An 18272-nucleotide genomic window follows, 5' to 3' on the forward strand; every position below is an offset into this window, starting at 1 on the left:
ATAAGCTTTCCAACATATTGGTGCTGAAGTTCCTAAGGGACTCATTCATTTATAATAAATAATTATATCTACATTCATTTTGAATTTTAGTTACATTCACTATTTATAGACTGACTCATATAGCCAGTATCACGACCATCAGAATCTCTAGTTTCTTTTGACATTATCACGTAGAACACATATAGATTTAACATGCTATATATTTATTTATCACGCCAATCACGTCCAAATCACGTCCATCTTTACGTATCGGAGGAAAGAACCGATTATCCTCTGGTAGGTTATCCTGTCAACAGACGATCTTTGAATTCAGCTGTCTAACAGCGGCTTCTAGTGTTCATACATCGCTGCAGCTGCTTAACCATATCCTGTTTCTGTTACTCAGATGGTGATGGCTATCGTCAGAGGAGGCTAGCTGAGCTGAATACATGCACAGAGTGCTGGAGAGAAAGTAAATAAAGGTAACACTGTTTTCACCTTACAGAGGATGAAGCCATACAATGAAAGACTTTCAGTAAAACGCACGGTCGCTCAGTTAGATGGTCTCAAGACGTTTCGCAGCTTTAACCATCAAACCTGCTACTAGCTAAACTGCTGCTAGCACACAAGCTCCTTTGCGGTTCCTTAGTTCGTTTACTTCGTTTACGTGTTTACCCTTTCATAATTGTACTCTGTGTAGATAAATGTCCGAACGACACCTGGTTTGGGGGGGGGTTTTACGTGTCAGAGAGCTCTATTTTGCTGAAATGTAATGCTCGATATCCAGCTGTCTCAGTTCTCCCTGACTCCTTGAAGTCGCAGGTGTCTGATCCCTGCTCCATATTCGAGGCATTTTAGATTAGCTTCTTTAGCCCTCAGCACCGAGGCGTTTGGGCCAAAATAAACCCACATAAGCGTTTGTAACTTGATTATATGTCAGCTCAGGCTTCAGGCATGTTTACTGCTTTTTTGTGTTTGTGTGTACATCGAAGTCATACAGGAAGCTAAACTGCAGGAATATCTTTTATTACTCAATGATGTGTTAAACGTTGAATAGATGGATTTTATTCACTTTTGTACAAAACCCTTTCCCCCCTATCATATCTGCTGTCTGCTTATGTATTTTTGCGTTGAGGAATCTTCACCTAGACAGAAACCTAAAATGATTAATTTATGCTTTATGCTACTATTCTCTCCATCTGTCTAAACTGTTGTTTTGTATACTTTTAGAACAGTGGTTATCTACTATGGACGGGTAGGTGAAAATTTGTTATTATTGTGAGCATTATATGCAATTTATACACACACACACACACACACACACACACACACACACAGAGAGCCTGGTAAAAAATGTTGCTGACAACGTCATGTCCTTGGCTCCAGGTTTGCCGGAGACATGCTGAGTGGTGGCCGGGCTCTGCTTGGCGAGGACAGCTCAGTGATGGCCCGTATGCAGAAGAAATTTTGGAAGACCAAACAGGTCCTCATCAAAGCCACAGGCAAGAAGGAGGATGAGTATGTGGTGGCCTCGGATGCTGACCTGGATGCTAAGCTCGAGGTGGGGAAGAACAGGCTTAAGAGTGTTTTAATATTTGGCGACACACAAGATGATATTCATTGCTCAAAATTTGAAGGAAAATGAGGAATTTATTCAAAAGAGCCTGGGGCTGTTCAAGAAAAAGAAATTCTGTTGAGAAAATACAGTTTTTAAAATTAAATAACAGCTTCCAGAGTAGGAAAAAAGCAGCTCACAAACTTGAAGTTTTGAGGAATGGCTTTAAGCACAGGAACTACAGGATGTTTGTTTTTCCTTTATTTTCCGTCATATTGGTTTGATCTTGTTCGACTCTTCTGTCTTCCACAGATAGCCATAACTTATCCTAACTTAGCTGTTTTAGGTCAGGAGACATTGGGATTGTGGAGGGCAGATGGGTGGATGACAGATGTAATTGGGAGAGGATAAATGAATACATATAGTATATGTATTAATGGGGTTACAGTTAACCCTAATTCTAACTTGTGGCTTGTGAGGCGCAGGTGTCGACCTCCATTCTTTTCCCTGGGAGGCCGGGAATCTATGCCAGGAAACAACCTTGCCCCATTCAGCAGTGAGCAAGCCAGCTGTTTAAGATACAGCGATGAACTTGCGATTTTCATCCTGTTCTTTTCAAAACCTTTCAAAATAAAACCCCCTACAAAGTCCTGCTAACTCACAAAGAAAGCACAAAACATTCATTCTGTTTTCACATAATACATTGATATTTTAGAAAAAGTTTGAAGACAAGAAAATATTCTTGTCTTTTTTTATTTAGACAAGACAAGAATATTTTCTTGTCTAAATAAAAAAAGTTCTCTGCTGTATAGTACTCAGGCTAACTTCCTAAGGATTTTGTCCTTTTCCCAAGGGAAGGATTTGGTTTCAGTTGAGTAACCACAGGAGTGCTAAACTCCCTGCTTGAGTTAAAAGCACGGCACTGAACCAGCATTTGCCCCGGTGGCTTCACGTCCATTTGCTCCTGGAGAAAACTGCATCTGCAAGTTTAGTACAGATCACAAACTCTTCACCTACCTGTTGTTGTTGTTGTTTTTGTTTTTTAAATCGCTCACCTTTTTCACAAGACAACAGCTAGAATAAGTGAAATGCAGTTCATTAGAAGGCAGACAGTATTGGATATCTCTTCTTAGAGATAAAATAACTGTTTAGTGTTCACAGTCTTGTAGGTGAGTGGAGAACATTTCAAAGGTCTCTAAAGCAACTGTGGCCTTGATCACTCAGTAGTCAGCAGTAATCTGAATATCAAAATAATGAATGCATCTTTAAACTGTCGTAAACTCTGTTGCCTGCTGTTTTGCTGCTGAGAGGAAAATAAAAGGAATCACACATATCAAAATAACAACCGAAAAGCTCTTACCTACAGTGCATTGTTTCCTGGTGTCCATTGCTTACAGAGATCTTTTCCCTGTCCACTTACATGAGTGCTAATTATTCATGAGACTTTTGCAACAACAGCTGGATGGGGTACAGTGTGCTCTTTTACTTCTCGTCAAAGAAGAGCACTTCTCTGGGTTTGCTGAAACACGGCTGTTATTTAGTCGTGCAGGTTCTGCCCTAAAGGCCTTTGTTTTGCTCTGGTACGAGATTATCTTTCTTCTGTTCTTCTGCTCTCAGGAGAACAGAAGAAATTCATCCCCCTGTGAGACAGACAAAAGGTACCTCTGTGCGTCTTCAGATTGCTCTTTCTGCTAGTATTGATTTGTGACACGTAATCTATCAAAATAAAACCTCCCGTCATATTTACGGAGCAGCACATTGTTATATTGCATATAGAAGAATGGAATTCATGATTAATGAATTTTGTATATATTGTTCTGTGTCATTGTGTTTATGTTCTAGAAAATCACAGTAAGTGCAAAGCTTGGTTAGTAATGCTCGTTTTACTTAGAGGCGTTGTGCAGGAGAAGTCACCTGTATGCTGATATGTTTGGCCACCGCTGAGGTCCAGATTAAAGTTAATGACTGTTTACTCTACAGTTAAAGAGTAACTACACATGTTCAGCACACCCACAACTTCTGCTGTCTCACAATCTTCAGTGAGCCCGTCTCTCTGCTAAGAATAAGACAAAGAATCGGAATAATTTATTAAACTCAGAGGAAATTATGTGGACACAGTTGCTCCAAGACAGTAACTAACAAGTTAAAGAACCAATGTTCAGTGTTGCAGTATATTATAAAATAGCTCTAGTAATACAAATAGAGTGTACATGTACTTTCTATACTGTAGTGCTACTATTTTATTTATTTATTTTTTAAACTACTACTTACTATTCTTCAGCAGACTCTAGAGATCAAGGTGACCCTTTCCTTTCTGTCAGACAGCAGCACTAAAATGGCCTCAGAATATGTGTTGCTATGACACATGTAGTCACTGCTGTTGTCTACCAGGCGGGAGAAGAGGCAGCTCACTGACAACAGATGGAAAGGGCCATAAAAATCTGTTCTGTTTTGTGATTGTCAGCAGTGAAGAGGAGCAAACGTCGCACTGTTAAAGAACAAAACTTGACTTTCAAAAAAAAAAAAAGCAAAAAGGTTAATCAAAAGGAGATGTTTTAAGAAAAGATCTCAAGATCGTTCCTGTTTGTCTCTGCAGTTCTTCCGCTCCGTTCAGTCTACGTGCACAGAGCTGCTGAAGGTGATCGAGAAGTATCAGGACAGGATCACACGTGAGTCAGATTCTGAGTCAGCTTCTCAATGAGGTAGGAATTCCAGGCGTTGCTATATCAGAGCACTCCGGAGACATACAACTAACCATTATGGGTGAACATTTTGTTGATGCGTGCAGCTTTCCAGAATTTAATAGTGTAAGTAAATGAAGGGCATTTTCCATCATTCAGTGTGAGCTGCTGTCACATTTCGTAAGTTGAAGTGTGAAGCACATGATGTAGCACATATAGCACTCGAGTAATTCCTGCTAAAAACTAGGGAGAGCTGATTGAAAAAATTATCTAAAGTTTTTTTGAGTGTGCAGCTTTATTCTTTAGCAGTGTTAGTGCTGCAGGTTTATGAGAATCTATCAAACTGCATTAGTCACTCATTTATGAAAGTCCTGCGATTTCATTGTGCAGCTGTCTTCGTTTCTCTTTCTTCAGGCTTGTCTCAAGAGGAGAATGAGCTCGGCCTGTTCCTGCGATTCCAAGCCGAGCACGATCGCACAAAGGCTGGAAACATGATGGATGCCACTAGCAAGGCTCTGTGTGCCTCTGCCAAACAGAGGTTAGCAGCAGGAGAGAACACTGGCACTAGTGATTATGCGCTATAAAAATGCGAGTACACAAACACGAACTGTTTCCTGTCTTTTTTCTTCAGGATGGCACTTTGTCCGTCACTGCACCGTTTGCACCAGGAAGTGGAGACGTTCCGGCGGCGTGCCATTTCGGACACACTTTTGACAGTAACCTGCATGGAGAAGGCTCGCACAGAGTACAGAGGAGCTCTGCTCTGGATGAAAGATATCTCCCAAGAGCTCGACCCAGACACCTACAAACAGCTGGAAAAGTTTCGCAAGGCATGATGTGGCCCATTTGTTCGGGTTGGTTTTCTTTTGCAGTACTCTGTGTATGTATGTGTATATAATGCAGATGTCTTTTTGTCCACAGGTCCAGGCCCAGGTAAGAGGGACAAAGAGCCAGTTTGAAAAGCTGAAGAACGATGTGTGTCAGAAGGTGGACATGCTGGGAGCAAGCCGCTGCAATATGCTCTCCCACTCCCTCTGTACCTACCAGGTACAAGTTTTTATCATTTCTAGGAATGGCTTCCCCACTTTGTTAATGCGGTGGACAAAATGTGAGGAACACTTCTAAATGTAATGAAGTCTAGTACGAGTACTGACGATTAACTCTGTCCCAAATGTTTCTTGAGCTTTTTTTTTTTTTTTTTTAAAGCGACTAAATTCCAACCAGTCGTGGCAGATGGCCGGTCTTACCTGAGCCTGGTTCTGCCAAAGGTTTCATCCTGTTAAAAGGGAGTTTTTCCTTCCCGTTGTTGCAATAGTGCTCGCTCATAGGAAGCTGTCTGATTGTTGGGGTTTCTTTGTATTATTGTAGGGTCTTTACCTCTTGTAGGAGCAAGCTGGCAAAAGCTAAAACTGACTTTTTCCATTGTAAGTGAGCAAACTTACAAATCTAGTAAGTGGTGAATAATTATTTCACCCACTGTAATCTAATCTTCTTTTTTTTTTTTTGCTGTGTAAAAACACTCAGGCCCTAAAAGTTGATTCTGTTCATCTGGACGTAGCGTTTTCAGTCAGAGAAACGTTTCGTCACTCATCCAAGTGACTTCTTCAGTCTTAGCTGACTGTAGGTTTCCCCAATCTTATAAACAGTACATTTGCTTTATGGCTGAAACTAGGACCACTGAAAGAACAATGGGCTTGGAGGTCAGTTCCTTGATCATTAATATGCAAATTCTCATGACCATTAATCAACAACTATTGATCAAAGCTCATTGATCAAAGACCACTAATCAGTGACCATGAGTACCATTCACAGAGCCTAAAAGTCATAAGTTAAGTTTAGGCTCTTGTTTGTTGAAGAGAGATCAAGCTAACCTGTAATAAGACTGATGTGTTTAGGGACTCCTAAAATTAATGTTTTCAGTGATTGGGCTTTCTCTGTGCTGTTAGACCACCCTGCTGCAGTTCTGGGAGAAAACTGCTCAGGCCATGTCAGAAATCCACAAGGCCTTCCAGGGACATGTACCATACCAGTTTACCACACTCAAGGTATTTCAGAATGTTGCCCTTTGCTTCTACTTAAACACCAAACTGTAGTGGTTCAAAGTACTTGAATCTAAAGTTTTCCATAGATTGAAATGTACCACTGTTTGTACTTCCCTCAGGATCTGCGGGATCCCCTGGAGCAAATCTCAGACTCTAAAAAACAAGAGGAGAAAGAGAAGGCAGCACTGCAGAGCAACACAGAAAGGTATGAGAACATGATGGGACAAATCTGAATTGAAAAGTGTCTCATGAAATCCTTTTGTACGATCAGGACTTGGAGCAGTGTTTACCCAAGTGGTTTCTAAAAGCGTCTCCAAATCAAATCAAGGCCACTGCATTGCTATAAATAGCAAAAGCATCCTATAAGACACTTTTTATCGTTATTTACCCTTTTCTCTCTTTCGTTTCTTAGTCTGCTTTCCTTGGATGATGACAACCTGTCAGGAAGTGCCACCGATGCAGGTATGTACTGCCACCTGTCGGCTAAAAGGCAGTCTGCACCAGCTACACTCGAAGCATCCAAGCATACCTATAAAATCGAGGAAGAAAAATATCGTCAATAGCAAATTACACATTACTAATGAATTGTTTTATTTTCCAGACCTCCCACTCAGTAGTGATGGGCAGAGGCAGACTGATGACTGCGGTAAGTGACTGTCTGCTTGTTTAACTGTGTTCTGTAGCTGGCACTCGTGCAAATACAACATGCATGCATGAATTGCTGCTGCTGATTGTGGAATGGATGTCTATTGGCTTTATGATCGTTTGATCTCAGCTCACCAAATTGCTATCACATCCACACCAGCCCTGCAAAACCTCAGTGGACTGTCAAGAAGCTCTGATGATGACCTGATGCTTATGGCCTGTGACATGCCACAGCCCACAGCCCCAGCAAATGCCCTACACCAGCCTCAGGGCTTTGGAAACCTCGAGTTTGGCCTCTCACAGCTGCCTGCCACCGGTAAACTGGTTGGCTGTCTTTTTCCTCTCATTCTAACTTCAACCTGCTTCACTAAGTGTCGGCGTCCTACTTGACTTTGCTTGGTGTCATCAGAAATTCACTCCTACTGAGGTTTCAACTTGTGGGTTCAGTCTTTTTGCTTCCACTATCAGTCTTTTCTAAATGTGTGATTAACATTAAGCAATTGGGACCAATTCATCTCTTTATTTTCGGACTCATTTTATAGAGGACGGATACATAGCTGCGTTTCCCTCATTGCATGTTGTTACTCAACAAGTAGCTGAACTGAAGTCTTAACCTTCTGTTCTAATTTTAGTCCTCTTTTTCATGGTCAGACCTCATCTGACTTTGTTCGTTTCGGATGTGTTTTGTCTCTGGTTTAATAACTTTCCTGTTCTTCCCCCTTCCCTCTAGATGGGAGTCTGCACACTGGCCGTCAGCCACAGGAGGACGGTGAACCAGGGGACATGGCCTTCCTCAAAGACCTTCTTAGCCCTGGTTCAGGAGCTAGTGATGAGTTCAGCAAAGAATGGCAGGATGCTTTTGGGATGTTTACCTCTCCCAGTGTCCCCACAACCAGCCAAGGAGCACAGAGTGGTGCAACAGCAGCACGTCCACCCTCTAACCCCCCTAGCCCCACAGGCTTTCTGCCCTCCCAGCTGCTGGATCACAGTTTGAGTTCCACAGGTGAGCCACATGTTGCTTACTGCAGCATACTATCTGATAACTGATTGTGCTACTGGATTCTTCACAATGGCTGTTTACCTTTTAGGTTGGGCAACCCCTCCTATGTTCCAAGCTCCACCCCTGCAGGTTCCTCAAAGTCCAAACCAATCAGCTCAGCCAGCTCCCAAATTTGCAGGTAATGGTAAGCTCTTCCTCATTCCTCAGAAAGTACACTACTTAAAAATACTCCCTGGAGGAAGTAATTTGTGTTCCTTGTTACGCATCTTATGCATCCGTGGCCTTGGATGCATTCTCACATAACTGCCAGTTAAGAGACTGTACTGTAACTTTAATTAGTTGATATTTGCTAAATATATTGCTGATCCAGGTGTGGCTGCTGTGCAGTAAACTTATAAAATGTATAAATATGTGTGTGTGTATATGCAGCTACCCCTGGGGGATCCAAAGACATGTCTGCCTGGTTCAACCTGTTTGCAGACCTCGACCCTCTTTCCAACCCTGATGCCATCGGACGATCTGCAGACGAGCTGCTCAATGCCTGAATATGTGCTTGTGTGTATGTGCGTGCATCTTCTCTCCCCAAGGATTCTTTGCAATGTTCCATGTCATCATTCAAGTAAACAAACACGAACAGTGAGAAAGACGCATATGAGTAAAAGATGGTGTTTTAAACAGGAAACATTGTCAGTGAAGACTGTTAACACTACCTGTGAAGTCATGTACACAGCAAACCTCATGTTTTGGGTTTCAGGTTTACTTTGAAGGGTTTTTTTCTGTGGGTCACTGTCAGGGACTCAAAATGTCTCATCATAGGATATATTACATGTTTTACACTATTTTATATAGTGTATTTCCAGCTGCACCAGGAACACAGTGTATCACCATCACTGGAGAAACTCTGAATCTTCGCGTCTGCATTACTTTGATTTACTTTATTGATAGAGCTCTGTAATAACTGGCCTGCATTGTATGCTTAATCAGCTGGAGTTAGAGTGCAGGCACAGAGTCTTCTATCTGTCCATCTTCATCTGTGATTTCACTCAAACTGGGTCAAAATGTATGTTTGAAATAGTCTCATCTGTTGTTTAACAATCACAAATCCAGGGCCAAGAAAAATCTGTGAAGGATTTATTCTGTACTTTTGAAGGAAATTTTGGCCATGGGATTTTTATTGTTATTGGTACATAAAAATGTACTGATTTACAAATGACAGCACTATTACTGGTTGGAGAAACGGAGTTTTTGTTGTGCAGCGTACTGTAAAGATGGAAGAAAAGCAACACTATCAAGTAACACTGTAACTGACTATTTTAACTTTGTGTGGTGTGTATTTTGAAGATACACAGATATATATGGTTTATATGGAGGAATCAACACTGGAGAGCTGTTACCATGTCACATATTTAAAAAACATGGATCCTTCACTTGCTGTAGATTTAGTGATTGTACTTCTTTGAGTGCGAAAAACTGCAGAAACCTGCATTTCTGAGTATTTATAAGTTTAGTGAAAAAATGTGCAGAGCTGTGTTTCTAAAACCGATTTGATGAAAACGAGTTATCATGTAAATATTCTCTCCACATGCACAGACTGAAACCAAATCCTTAGTTACGATATTTGTGTGCCTGTATAACCACACTCAGTTGAGCTAAAGTAATAAGACTGTGTGTCTCGAAGTTGAGCAACTCACAAAAATGACTTAATACCAGCTGCACATTATTATCTCAGCTTTTGGGAATACAAACAAACCTCACTACTACTCAGCAATTGAGGCAAGGGGACAAGAAAGCAAGAAGGAAGCCTGACACTATAACTATGTATATGTGTGTGTATGTATGTGTGTGTGTGTGTGTGTATATATATATATATATATATATATATATATATACACACACACACACACACACAACTGACTCTTGATTTCCTCACTTTAGGTAAAAGAATGTATTTCTCAAGTCAATCACAGATGCTTTATTTAACTATTCCTTTTTATTTCACTCAAAAGAATTTAACTTGGCAGTTGTTTCCAATAAACGGGACAAGCAAACAAAAAACTGACGTGTCGACTTTTTGCTGTGTCGTGCCTCACTCCAATACGACTAAAAGTGGGGAATAAATCTGTATTTTCACATATACAAATCTTTTTGTTCCTGTAAACACATCTGAAAAAGACAAAAGGGAATATGTAGGTGTGATTGTTTGTCAGCATTTTCTTCATAGTTTAAACATGTTTTTTGTTACATAATCATTTTTTAGGACTACCTATTATTCTGGACCAGGTCACTGAACAATGCTTCTGTCTACTTCAGCTCTGCTACATATTTAAGTAATTCAGGATCTCCACTGTGTGAGGCTACATAAACAGCAGCTGTTGGTTTGCTCTCGGTTCAGTAAACTTGTTAGTGCGCACTGAGAAGTCTGAGTATCTTGTTTTCTGTGCACTACAACCTGAGATGGATGATGATGAAATCTCTTCAGGATTAAAACTCTTAAGACCCAATTACACTCCTATCTGATAAATAAATACATTATTATTATTCACAATAATGAGACATGTAGGAATTCACAGTACTTGGTGAGGGAATAGGAGGGGGGAGTAGGGGAGTCGTACACTTGTGACTCATTCTGATACATATCTTTTTCAGCCGATAAATACAAACACATCGTGCCTCTATATTTACAAACCCGGTACATTCCTATCCTACCATAGCAGGCACAGTCGAGTAGTAGACATATACAAGAATACAAGAGGATGGGCCGAGGCAGGGAGAGGCTGGTGACCCATAAACTGCACAAGAATACAGTTGTCTTCATACAATGATCTTTCATGTTGCTCGCTGAATTTAAATCACAGACTATACTTTTGTGCGCCAATCAGATGTGCAGCTGCAGACAGTATAAAAACAGATGCAGTGAAGCTGACATGGAAGTGCCTTAAAACAGTAATCTTAAGACAGAAATCTCAGGGAAAATCACCCTCAACTATCTCGCTCCATGAGCTCAGTAAACACTTGATTACTTTAAAGCAGGTTTGGGGAACTCCAGGCCTCAGGGGCTGGTGTCCTACAGTTTTTAGGTGTGTCCTTGATCCAACACAGCTGATTTAAATGGCTAAATTACCTCCTCGCCTGGTAATGAACTAATCATTTGATTCAGGGGTGTTGACCCAGGGTGATATCTAAAACCTGCAGGACACCAGCCCTCAAAGCCTGGAGTTCCCCACCCCTGCTTTAAAGGCTCAGTCCCCATTTTCAGGTGTTGCTGAACAGAACAGCAAGTCTGTTTTTTAAAACTATGCTCACTCTAAAGTCAGAAAGTACAACATTCAGGATGCACTCCTGCTACATCCGGGTTTTACTGTCTACAGTTACATCAGATCCAACCACGGTTGTTTATTTTTACACTACATTCAACTCTGATATTATTTTTTAATATTACAATCTATCTTTTACCTTTATCTTTAGTCTCTACAAATTTCTGAGGGAACTATCTGTCTAAATAGCTCATTAATGCTCTACTACCTTCACCACTAGTCTCTAATCTTTCACTTCAAATTGCTGCCCGTCAGTTTGTAGACCGAATCTACACAGTAAAGTGGGTTCTAATTTGTACGCCCCCCCATCGACCAGTCTGCTGTGTAATACTCAGGTTCACCAACATCTCCGTACTCTCAGCCCTGCACGTCAGAAGGGAGCCTGTCCTGCAGGGAAGAGGGGCCCTACTGGACACATTTGAACACAAGCTGAGCAAGTCAGAAGGAAATTAGCATTACGGTGAAAGTGAGAGAAAAAAGGGGATAAAGAGCTGGAAAAAGAAGGAACAAATACGGCGGAGTAAAAAGAGGGAGACTTGGGAAGGAGGCTGAACATGCTGCACGCTTAGCCCTGGCCTGTGTTCCTCAAAGATACAAGCTGCCCAGCAGGGGACCAGTTCACTGCTACCAGTTAGCGTAACAAAGGCACTGCTTTGTCCCAGTTTTAGCTAACTTTTGTGGCAAACAGCTAATAAAAGTACAAAACAGATGTCTGGATTTGGTTTACAAGGTGGTCCAAATAAAGTATTTACTTGTTTCAAGGTGTGAATTATGCACCGTCTCATTGTTTGCTTGTTTTGAAGATGGTTCAGCCTTTCTCTATGAATATATGGCCACGATAGTGCAAAGATGTCTCATCTAAACGTCAACATCATCAGAGCACTATGATGACTCAGGGAAATCAGTGAAAAATATCAGGCACATTTTGAACTCGTCTTTTTCCCCATCTCTTGAAGTTTTGCTACTATATTTTCTGGCAGCACCAAAATTAGCCTCTGTGGTCAAACTCTTGGTCACTAAGGAAACCAGCAGCCTTTTTTTGTTATCATGGAAGGCATATTTCATATCAAGAGAAATAACTACAGATAGAAAAAAAGATATGTCCGTGGAAAGGCGCCATGGTATAATACGATGAAATAAAAAAGTCTGTCCTTCCTCCCTTTTCCTCCCAAAAAAACAGGAACAATAACCAGCACTAAGGTAGAAGAAAGCGATGAAATGTTAGCTGCAGAGGTCTGCTCAGGCCTGCAGGACTCTCACATTGTAGTTGTCTGATGAGGAGAGGCAGTGGGAAGCGCTTTTTGAACAAGATAAGGACATCAGAGAGAGCTTAGCTGGCATGCTGAAGGCAGTTTTTTAGAGCAGAAGGGCCATTTCCTCAAATGTTTTTGGATTATGTTGGTGGGGGGAGGCTGTTTTAGAGGAAAGGAAGGGGTGTGTGCGGACTGGAAGGCTGCAGGGGGGGCATCAGAAACTCTCCGGCTCCTCCAGGAGGCAGGGCTGGGTGGACAGAGGCACAAGGGATGGGGATAGGCTTTGCAGGCCCACGCCGGAGCGAAAGTTGAGGTCCGGGGCGGGGAGTAAGGGCTTGAGGATGCTGACGAGGCAGAAGGCAGAGCCGCTGTTAGGAATGAAGTTGACCTTGTTGCGGTCAGGACACAGAAAGGGAGGGATCTCCTGCAGAGGCTTGGGCCTGGAAACACATGCAGAGTCATATTTAGCCTACATGTTAACCTCTTGTTTTTATACAAGTTCATCATGATTTTGCAAAACTCTTGACACACTTAGAAAAACACTTAGACACCTTTAATGGCGTTTGGACAACAATGTAACTGTGGAGAGATAAATTAAGGTTCGCTCACACACACACAAACAGTACTTGGCATATTTGATGTCGATTTTGGTTGTTCTATGTGATTTTATGGGACACCAACTGGAAGGACGCTGAACACCTCCTTTTCCACTCACATTGACTCCTCAGACACTTTGACCTTCTCACAGCCCTCTGGAGGTTCTCTCTTGAACATGTAGCTGTTGTTGGGTCTAGGAGAGGCGGCGTATTTGGGCAGCGGGGAGCAAGGTCCCAGCTCTGAGAATAAGCAAGAAGGTGGGTTAGCGACACGTCGAGCTCACAAAGGCACCGCTATGTGTCTGGTTTTGACTCTTGTATGTATGCGTGCGTTGGTCACCTTTGTCCTCGTATGGGCTGCCTCCACACGTGTCGTTGAGGACGGTGAGGTAGGAGGGTGAGATGGAGTCGGGACGGCTACTGCAGTTGCTATGGTTACTGCTCAGGCCCCCGCCAGAGGGAGTCTGCGTGTCGATGCTGCGGGTACTGCTACTTCGCTGTAGGGGGACAGGAGGGGGTGCACGGTGCCCATCGGGGACATCTTGTGGCTGTTGCACGAACACACACACACACAAAATCACAATTATATCTCCAATCTTTAAAAAAGAAACCAATCTGAGATTAGTTTTTTTTTAGGGAAGGACACGACATTTAACACACTGGGAGCACGTTAACTCATTGAAACTCACAACAATAGTCTCATCCTTCTCGGGGGTGTCACGGATGATGATGCGTTCGATCTCCTGGTTAAGGCCCTCCACGCTGTTGCGGAAACGAGGGGCCGACGACTTGGATATAGGGATGGGTATCAGAATGGTCTTAGGCATAGGCGACTGCAAAAACACAGACAAACCGAATTTATTACAAACGTCATCTGGGGGTTTAGTGACTTTAAACCAGCGGTCCCCAACCCCCGGGCCATGGACCGGTACCAGTGTGTGAGTCATTTGGTACCAGACCGCGAGAGTGAGACTCGGGTGTGAAATGTATGGTTTTCAGGGTTTTTAGTGTTATTTTGTTATCGTTTTTTTCATTAACTCGGTTTTCCTGGGTCTTTTCACGTGTGTTATGAATAAATCTTCTTTTTTTCGGTACCGGTACTAGTTTTACTTTGTTGTATTTATCCGCGACACCTTAAAGGCCATTCCGTGAAAATATTGCCGGGCACAAACCGGTCCGTGGCGCAAAACAGGTTGGGGACCTCTGCTTTAAACGGTCAATGCCATAGAAAGAAACAAATGTGGAGATAATTTATCAGAACTAACGTTTGCTATAGCATAAATGCACTATATCTGAGCCAGTCATTCATTTTCTTCCAGGACATCCAGAATACAGGACAGCTGAATTGCAACAGACTCCACAGGGAACGTGTGAGTGGCCCTACTGCCATCTCTGTCGCATACAGTAGAATGACATGAGTGGCCACTAAATGTGTACATACGTCTACATCACACACACACTGGAGCTAAATAAGGACATCGAGAAAGTGGGACGTCCTCAAAAACCCAGATCAGGTACCCAACACAGTCTTCCTCCAACCTGCATGCTGTCTCTATTAGTCACCTGCGATTGGATAATGGTGTGGCTGCCATTGAAAGGGGCCTTGCGCTCTTTGTCCCTCCGATGGCGGCTGCTGCGTTTGCTGCGCTGTAGCTGCTGACGCAATTTGGCGATCTGAAGAGAGCACATACAGACATCAGTGTTAACGGTGGCATGCTGAGAAACAAGGGATTCAGTATGCTCCAGGACCCGTATTGTAATTTGTTGTTTATTTGGGCCTGTAATCAGGTAAGAAAGTGACCTCCTTGAGCTGGTCGGTGCTCCCACAGGAGGCCGAGCGTTTGTGTGAGCCCCTCCTCCTCTCATCTGCCCAGGCCCTGGGAGTCTGACACACACAGATCCACACATACACTGTTCAGAACTAAAGCTCAAACACACAAGCTTAAAACTGCTAAACAGGAAAAAAAAATACAGCTGAAACCAAAAAACATTTGACAGTTCTTAATCAAATATATAGGGATTATTTAAACAGACAACACCAACTCCCCATTTATAGAACTGACTTATAGGATGGGTGCAGAACATGTTTTTTATGTTATAACTGAGAAGCCAGTTAAGAGCCTGGGGAAGGTCTTCCAACAGCAAACCGAGTGACACAACCATAACTCATGAAACACAAGAGAGCTGAAAACCTGGCTTATATTGTTGGACAAATCAGTAAAGTGTTGGCAGTAAAGTTCAAGGGCTGGATTTACTGGCATGGCATCCTGCCACACTGCTGGTTTACAATGTCACACTGGCCATTATGGGTTTGGGAGCACGATTGCTAGTAGGTGGTTGGCCCTTCCTTGTAGCCTAAAGTGGATTTGTGGTTCAGCAAGGGTAGCACGCTGACAGTCTGTTAGCAGTCTGGGATGGCCTGTCTACCTGTGGAGAGCTCTGTTATCAAGGCAGTGTATAAAGTGTCTGGTAAAACCGGTTTGTGCACCACTCTTGCTTATGCTGCTGCTGGTTTGTCAGCCAGCTGCAGAAAAGAGTGCAGTCATAACATACAAAGTGCTGAAGTGAAAAATACTGCAAACACTGTTTCTGCTTTTCATTCTCTATTTTAAAAAATATATATTTTTCATGGTTCTTCTGTTCTCTTCTGTTCAGCTGTTTGCCCTGTTCCACCCACCGGTGAACCAATCAGCATTTGCCAGACACACAGTTATGTTCAGCTGGGATTTTAGAGGACTGCACGGAAGCATATATCTGTCCGCTTACTGTCCGAACTGAAGCGTGTACGCAGATAGACACTTTTGCAGGACTGTGAATTACACAGAGGCAGCTTTATATGGGAGGAAGAATAAGATGTGACTCCTCTTGAGCAGACTATCAGAAGAATTCATGGTTTTCAGTCAAACCCAAACAACAGAGATGATGCTGTATAGAGACTCCAGTAACACCAGAGTCTCCTTGGTTGGCATAAGAGGTAAGGACAGGCAGGAAGTGGAGAGCTCTGGAACCTCAATAGGGCAAGGCCCAAGGAAGGGAAAGAAGCCAGTAGGTCCAGGAACTGACCCAAGCAGGGGTAGAGGAAACCCAATGCAGTAGGATGGTTGGGACACGGCAGCAAAGAATGTGGAATTTATGGGAGCAGTTAATGAACTGGAATATCTTGTGGTTAAAACTATGGAAGGCTGAGCCACCCTAGATCAAGTTTATCCAGTCAGTCTATAATGTCCTCCCAAACCTAACCAACCTCTCTTCCTGCAGTCTTGCAGAAACCACCCACATATACCTGCTGTGCCTGGGAAGAGGATGACTGAAACGCATCTTAAGCTGTTGCCCAATAAGCCTGAAAAAGGGCAACATAAAATTCCTACAATTTATTTTTAAGATTGTTAATTTTTCTTCCTTATGTCAGTCAGCACTTTGGGTTCTTTCCTCTTCCAGTAACAGTAATAATACTTTTACTATGTATTATGGCCTACGCATATAAACAAAATGCAAACTTTGTGTATCTCACAATTATTACTACACAAAGAGACGCTATACTCACCTGCGTCGCTTTGTCCCTCATGTAGGGAATGTGTTGTTGCTGGCTGTCGTCCTGAGGCCAGGGACCTGTCAGGTGAGAGCCAGCGAGCGTGCCCTGTGAGGGCCACAGCTGGACGCGATGGCGGGAAACCGAGAGAAGAATGAGGGAGCAGACTGCTCAGAGGGAGAGAAGGGGGGAATGCCGGAGGCGTCGAGGACAATCAGAGGAGAAATCTAGAAGGTTAAGGCCACAGATGCAGTCTGAAGGGAAAACAGAAAATGAGTTTGAGTAGATCTAGAGATGTAAAGACGTTTGATGTAAACACATCAACAAATCACCAGACATACAGCTGGCCAATGGGATAAGCTCGCAATGTCTGTCTAGGTCTGTGTGTATTTACTTTTGTGTCAGGGAGTCTGTGTGTGTGTGTGTGTGTGTGTGTGTGTGTGTGTGTGTGTGTGTGTGTGTGTGTGTGTGTCTGTGTGTGGCCAGATTGATGTTAATCCATCCCATGCTGGGCAGAGCAGCTATGCCAGGCTCACACGACCCCCTGGTTAATGGCATTAAGACACCTTAAATGAGAGCAGGGGAGCGTACCCAACTGACCCTGGCTGCAGGTTGAGGTTTTGCAGTGATTCACTGACACCCATGGGTTCTTGCATCCAGGGTACCAGCACCATCAGTGAATTGCACAAAACCTCTAGGATTGTGTATAGGCAAAAATTTGGTATACACAGTATATTACAACCTTGTATATAACGCCACTTATAGTGATTCTGTCCATCTCACTGTAGGGTTGTTGATATAGCATTAACAACAGCTTCTTTTATGTAATTCTGAGTCTATGCATTCTCTGAGAACAGAGAATTCTTTGCATTCTAATGAATCACATTTTCAATATTGAGATCATGATTATTTACAAAGTTTAAATACCAAAAAGTACAGTTCAACATCAGAATTCTCCCTCATCTGCTATGACAGCAGAACGGCAGTGCAACAGTGCAAACACACACTGCAGACAGTTTTAATGGATAACAAAGAATCAACTCATTCATCTTCTCTTATAATGTTGAAATGAATAGAACATGAATCCATAAATGCAAACACACAGCTCTGACTGGTAGTGTGTGTGTGTCCTTGAGCTAAATTCGGCAGGGGCCTTGACCAGTGCATATAGCTGTTGCTAGGAAACGTCGGTGGTGTGTGTGTGTGTGGGGGGGGGGGGGGTTCTGATCATTATTAACACACAAGAGAACTTGGTTGTGTGTGTGACTAAGCGGGGTTTTCAGCATCAGCAGTCTGCCAGTGAAATGCTCCCACCACTTTATTTTGATGGCAGCTTTTTCCTGCCTCAGCGGCTGCCCACAAATCACCTGCACAGTGTACGCTACCAGCAATAGTAACACTGGTAGCAGCAGTAGTAGTAGCAGAAATAATAGAAGAGTGGCTCAACCTTCTGTTATGTTGTTGTCAGAACAACATGAACAGCAGAACATTTTTTGGCCTAAGAACATGACCCGAACCACTAAGAGAATAGATGTGGTTTTAATTGTAAATGTTGAACATTGCCTGTTTTATTACTATCTATCCTCCATGCTAACTTGACATATTAGGGGATGAAATATCCCTTAGATGAGAGGATCTTAATACGAAAAATAAATGCTCCCTGCACGTTCATCTCCAT

At 42.7% G+C, this 18272-nt stretch overlaps 2 protein-coding genes across 4 annotated transcripts; one reads left to right on the forward strand and one right to left on the reverse strand.

Annotated features, from left to right (window-relative positions):
* The first annotated feature begins 384 nt into the window (after nucleotides 1–384).
* ical1 (islet cell autoantigen 1-like) lies at nucleotides 385–9945 on the forward strand. 3 transcript variants are annotated; one of them, XM_085347304.1, is made up of 15 exons: nucleotides 385–461; nucleotides 1210–1234; nucleotides 1366–1540; nucleotides 4131–4203; nucleotides 4630–4753; nucleotides 4847–5045; nucleotides 5137–5262; nucleotides 6162–6260; nucleotides 6377–6462; nucleotides 6670–6719; nucleotides 6859–6903; nucleotides 7063–7218; nucleotides 7633–7905; nucleotides 7991–8086; nucleotides 8332–9945. In XM_085347304.1, the coding sequence occupies exons 2-15, from the start codon at nucleotides 1227–1229 to the stop codon at nucleotides 8445–8447; spliced, it is 1626 nt and encodes a 541-aa protein (XP_085203430.1). In that variant the 5' UTR covers nucleotides 385–461; nucleotides 1210–1226; the 3' UTR covers nucleotides 8448–9945. The 3 variants fall into 3 exon arrangements, with proteins under 3 accessions (XP_085203430.1, XP_085203431.1, XP_085203432.1); XM_085347305.1 differs by having other exon boundaries at nucleotides 7991–8080; XM_085347306.1 differs by lacking the exon at nucleotides 7063–7218.
* Nucleotides 9946–12683: 2738 nt separating this feature from the next.
* On the reverse strand, nucleotides 12684–16630 carry fam117ba (family with sequence similarity 117 member Ba). Its single transcript, XM_085348727.1, has 7 exons — nucleotides 16610–16630; nucleotides 14867–14950; nucleotides 14629–14739; nucleotides 13755–13898; nucleotides 13406–13613; nucleotides 13185–13305; nucleotides 12684–12909 (listed from the first exon to the last, which is right to left on the reverse strand). The coding sequence occupies exons 1-7, from the start codon at nucleotides 16628–16630 to the stop codon at nucleotides 12684–12686; spliced, it is 915 nt and encodes a 304-aa protein (XP_085204853.1).
* Nucleotides 16631–18272: the final 1642 nt, after the last annotated feature.

The sequence above is a fragment of the Diplotaxodon limnothrissa genome, linkage group LG23, assembly GCF_057381915.1.
Source record: "Diplotaxodon limnothrissa isolate DT_005_m linkage group LG23, D_limnothrissa_male_GT1.1, whole genome shotgun sequence".
Classification (NCBI taxonomy): domain Eukaryota; kingdom Metazoa; phylum Chordata; class Actinopteri; order Cichliformes; family Cichlidae; genus Diplotaxodon; species Diplotaxodon limnothrissa.

What these genes read in the sequence shown, in the direction of transcription:
- fam117ba (XM_085348727.1), bottom strand. Translation starts at nt 16,630, where the DNA reads ATGAGGGACAAAGCGACGCAG. An exon ending in ACACCATTATCCAATCGCAG is followed by an intron (nt 13,899 to 14,628) that starts GTGACTAATAGA and finishes GTGTTTTTGCAG; the next exon opens with TCGCCTATGCCTAAGACCAT. An exon ending in AGAAGGATGAGACTATTGTT is followed by an intron (nt 13,614 to 13,754) that starts GTGAGTTTCAAT and finishes TTCGTGCAACAG; the next exon opens with CCACAAGATGTCCCCGATGG.
- ical1 (XM_085347304.1), top strand. An exon ending in AGCTGGAAAAGTTTCGCAAG is followed by an intron (nt 5,046 to 5,136) that starts GCATGATGTGGC and finishes TTTTGTCCACAG; the next exon opens with GTCCAGGCCCAGGTAAGAGG. An exon ending in TCCCAAATTTGCAGGTAATG is followed by an intron (nt 8,087 to 8,331) that starts GTAAGCTCTTCC and finishes GTGTATATGCAG; the next exon opens with CTACCCCTGGGGGATCCAAA.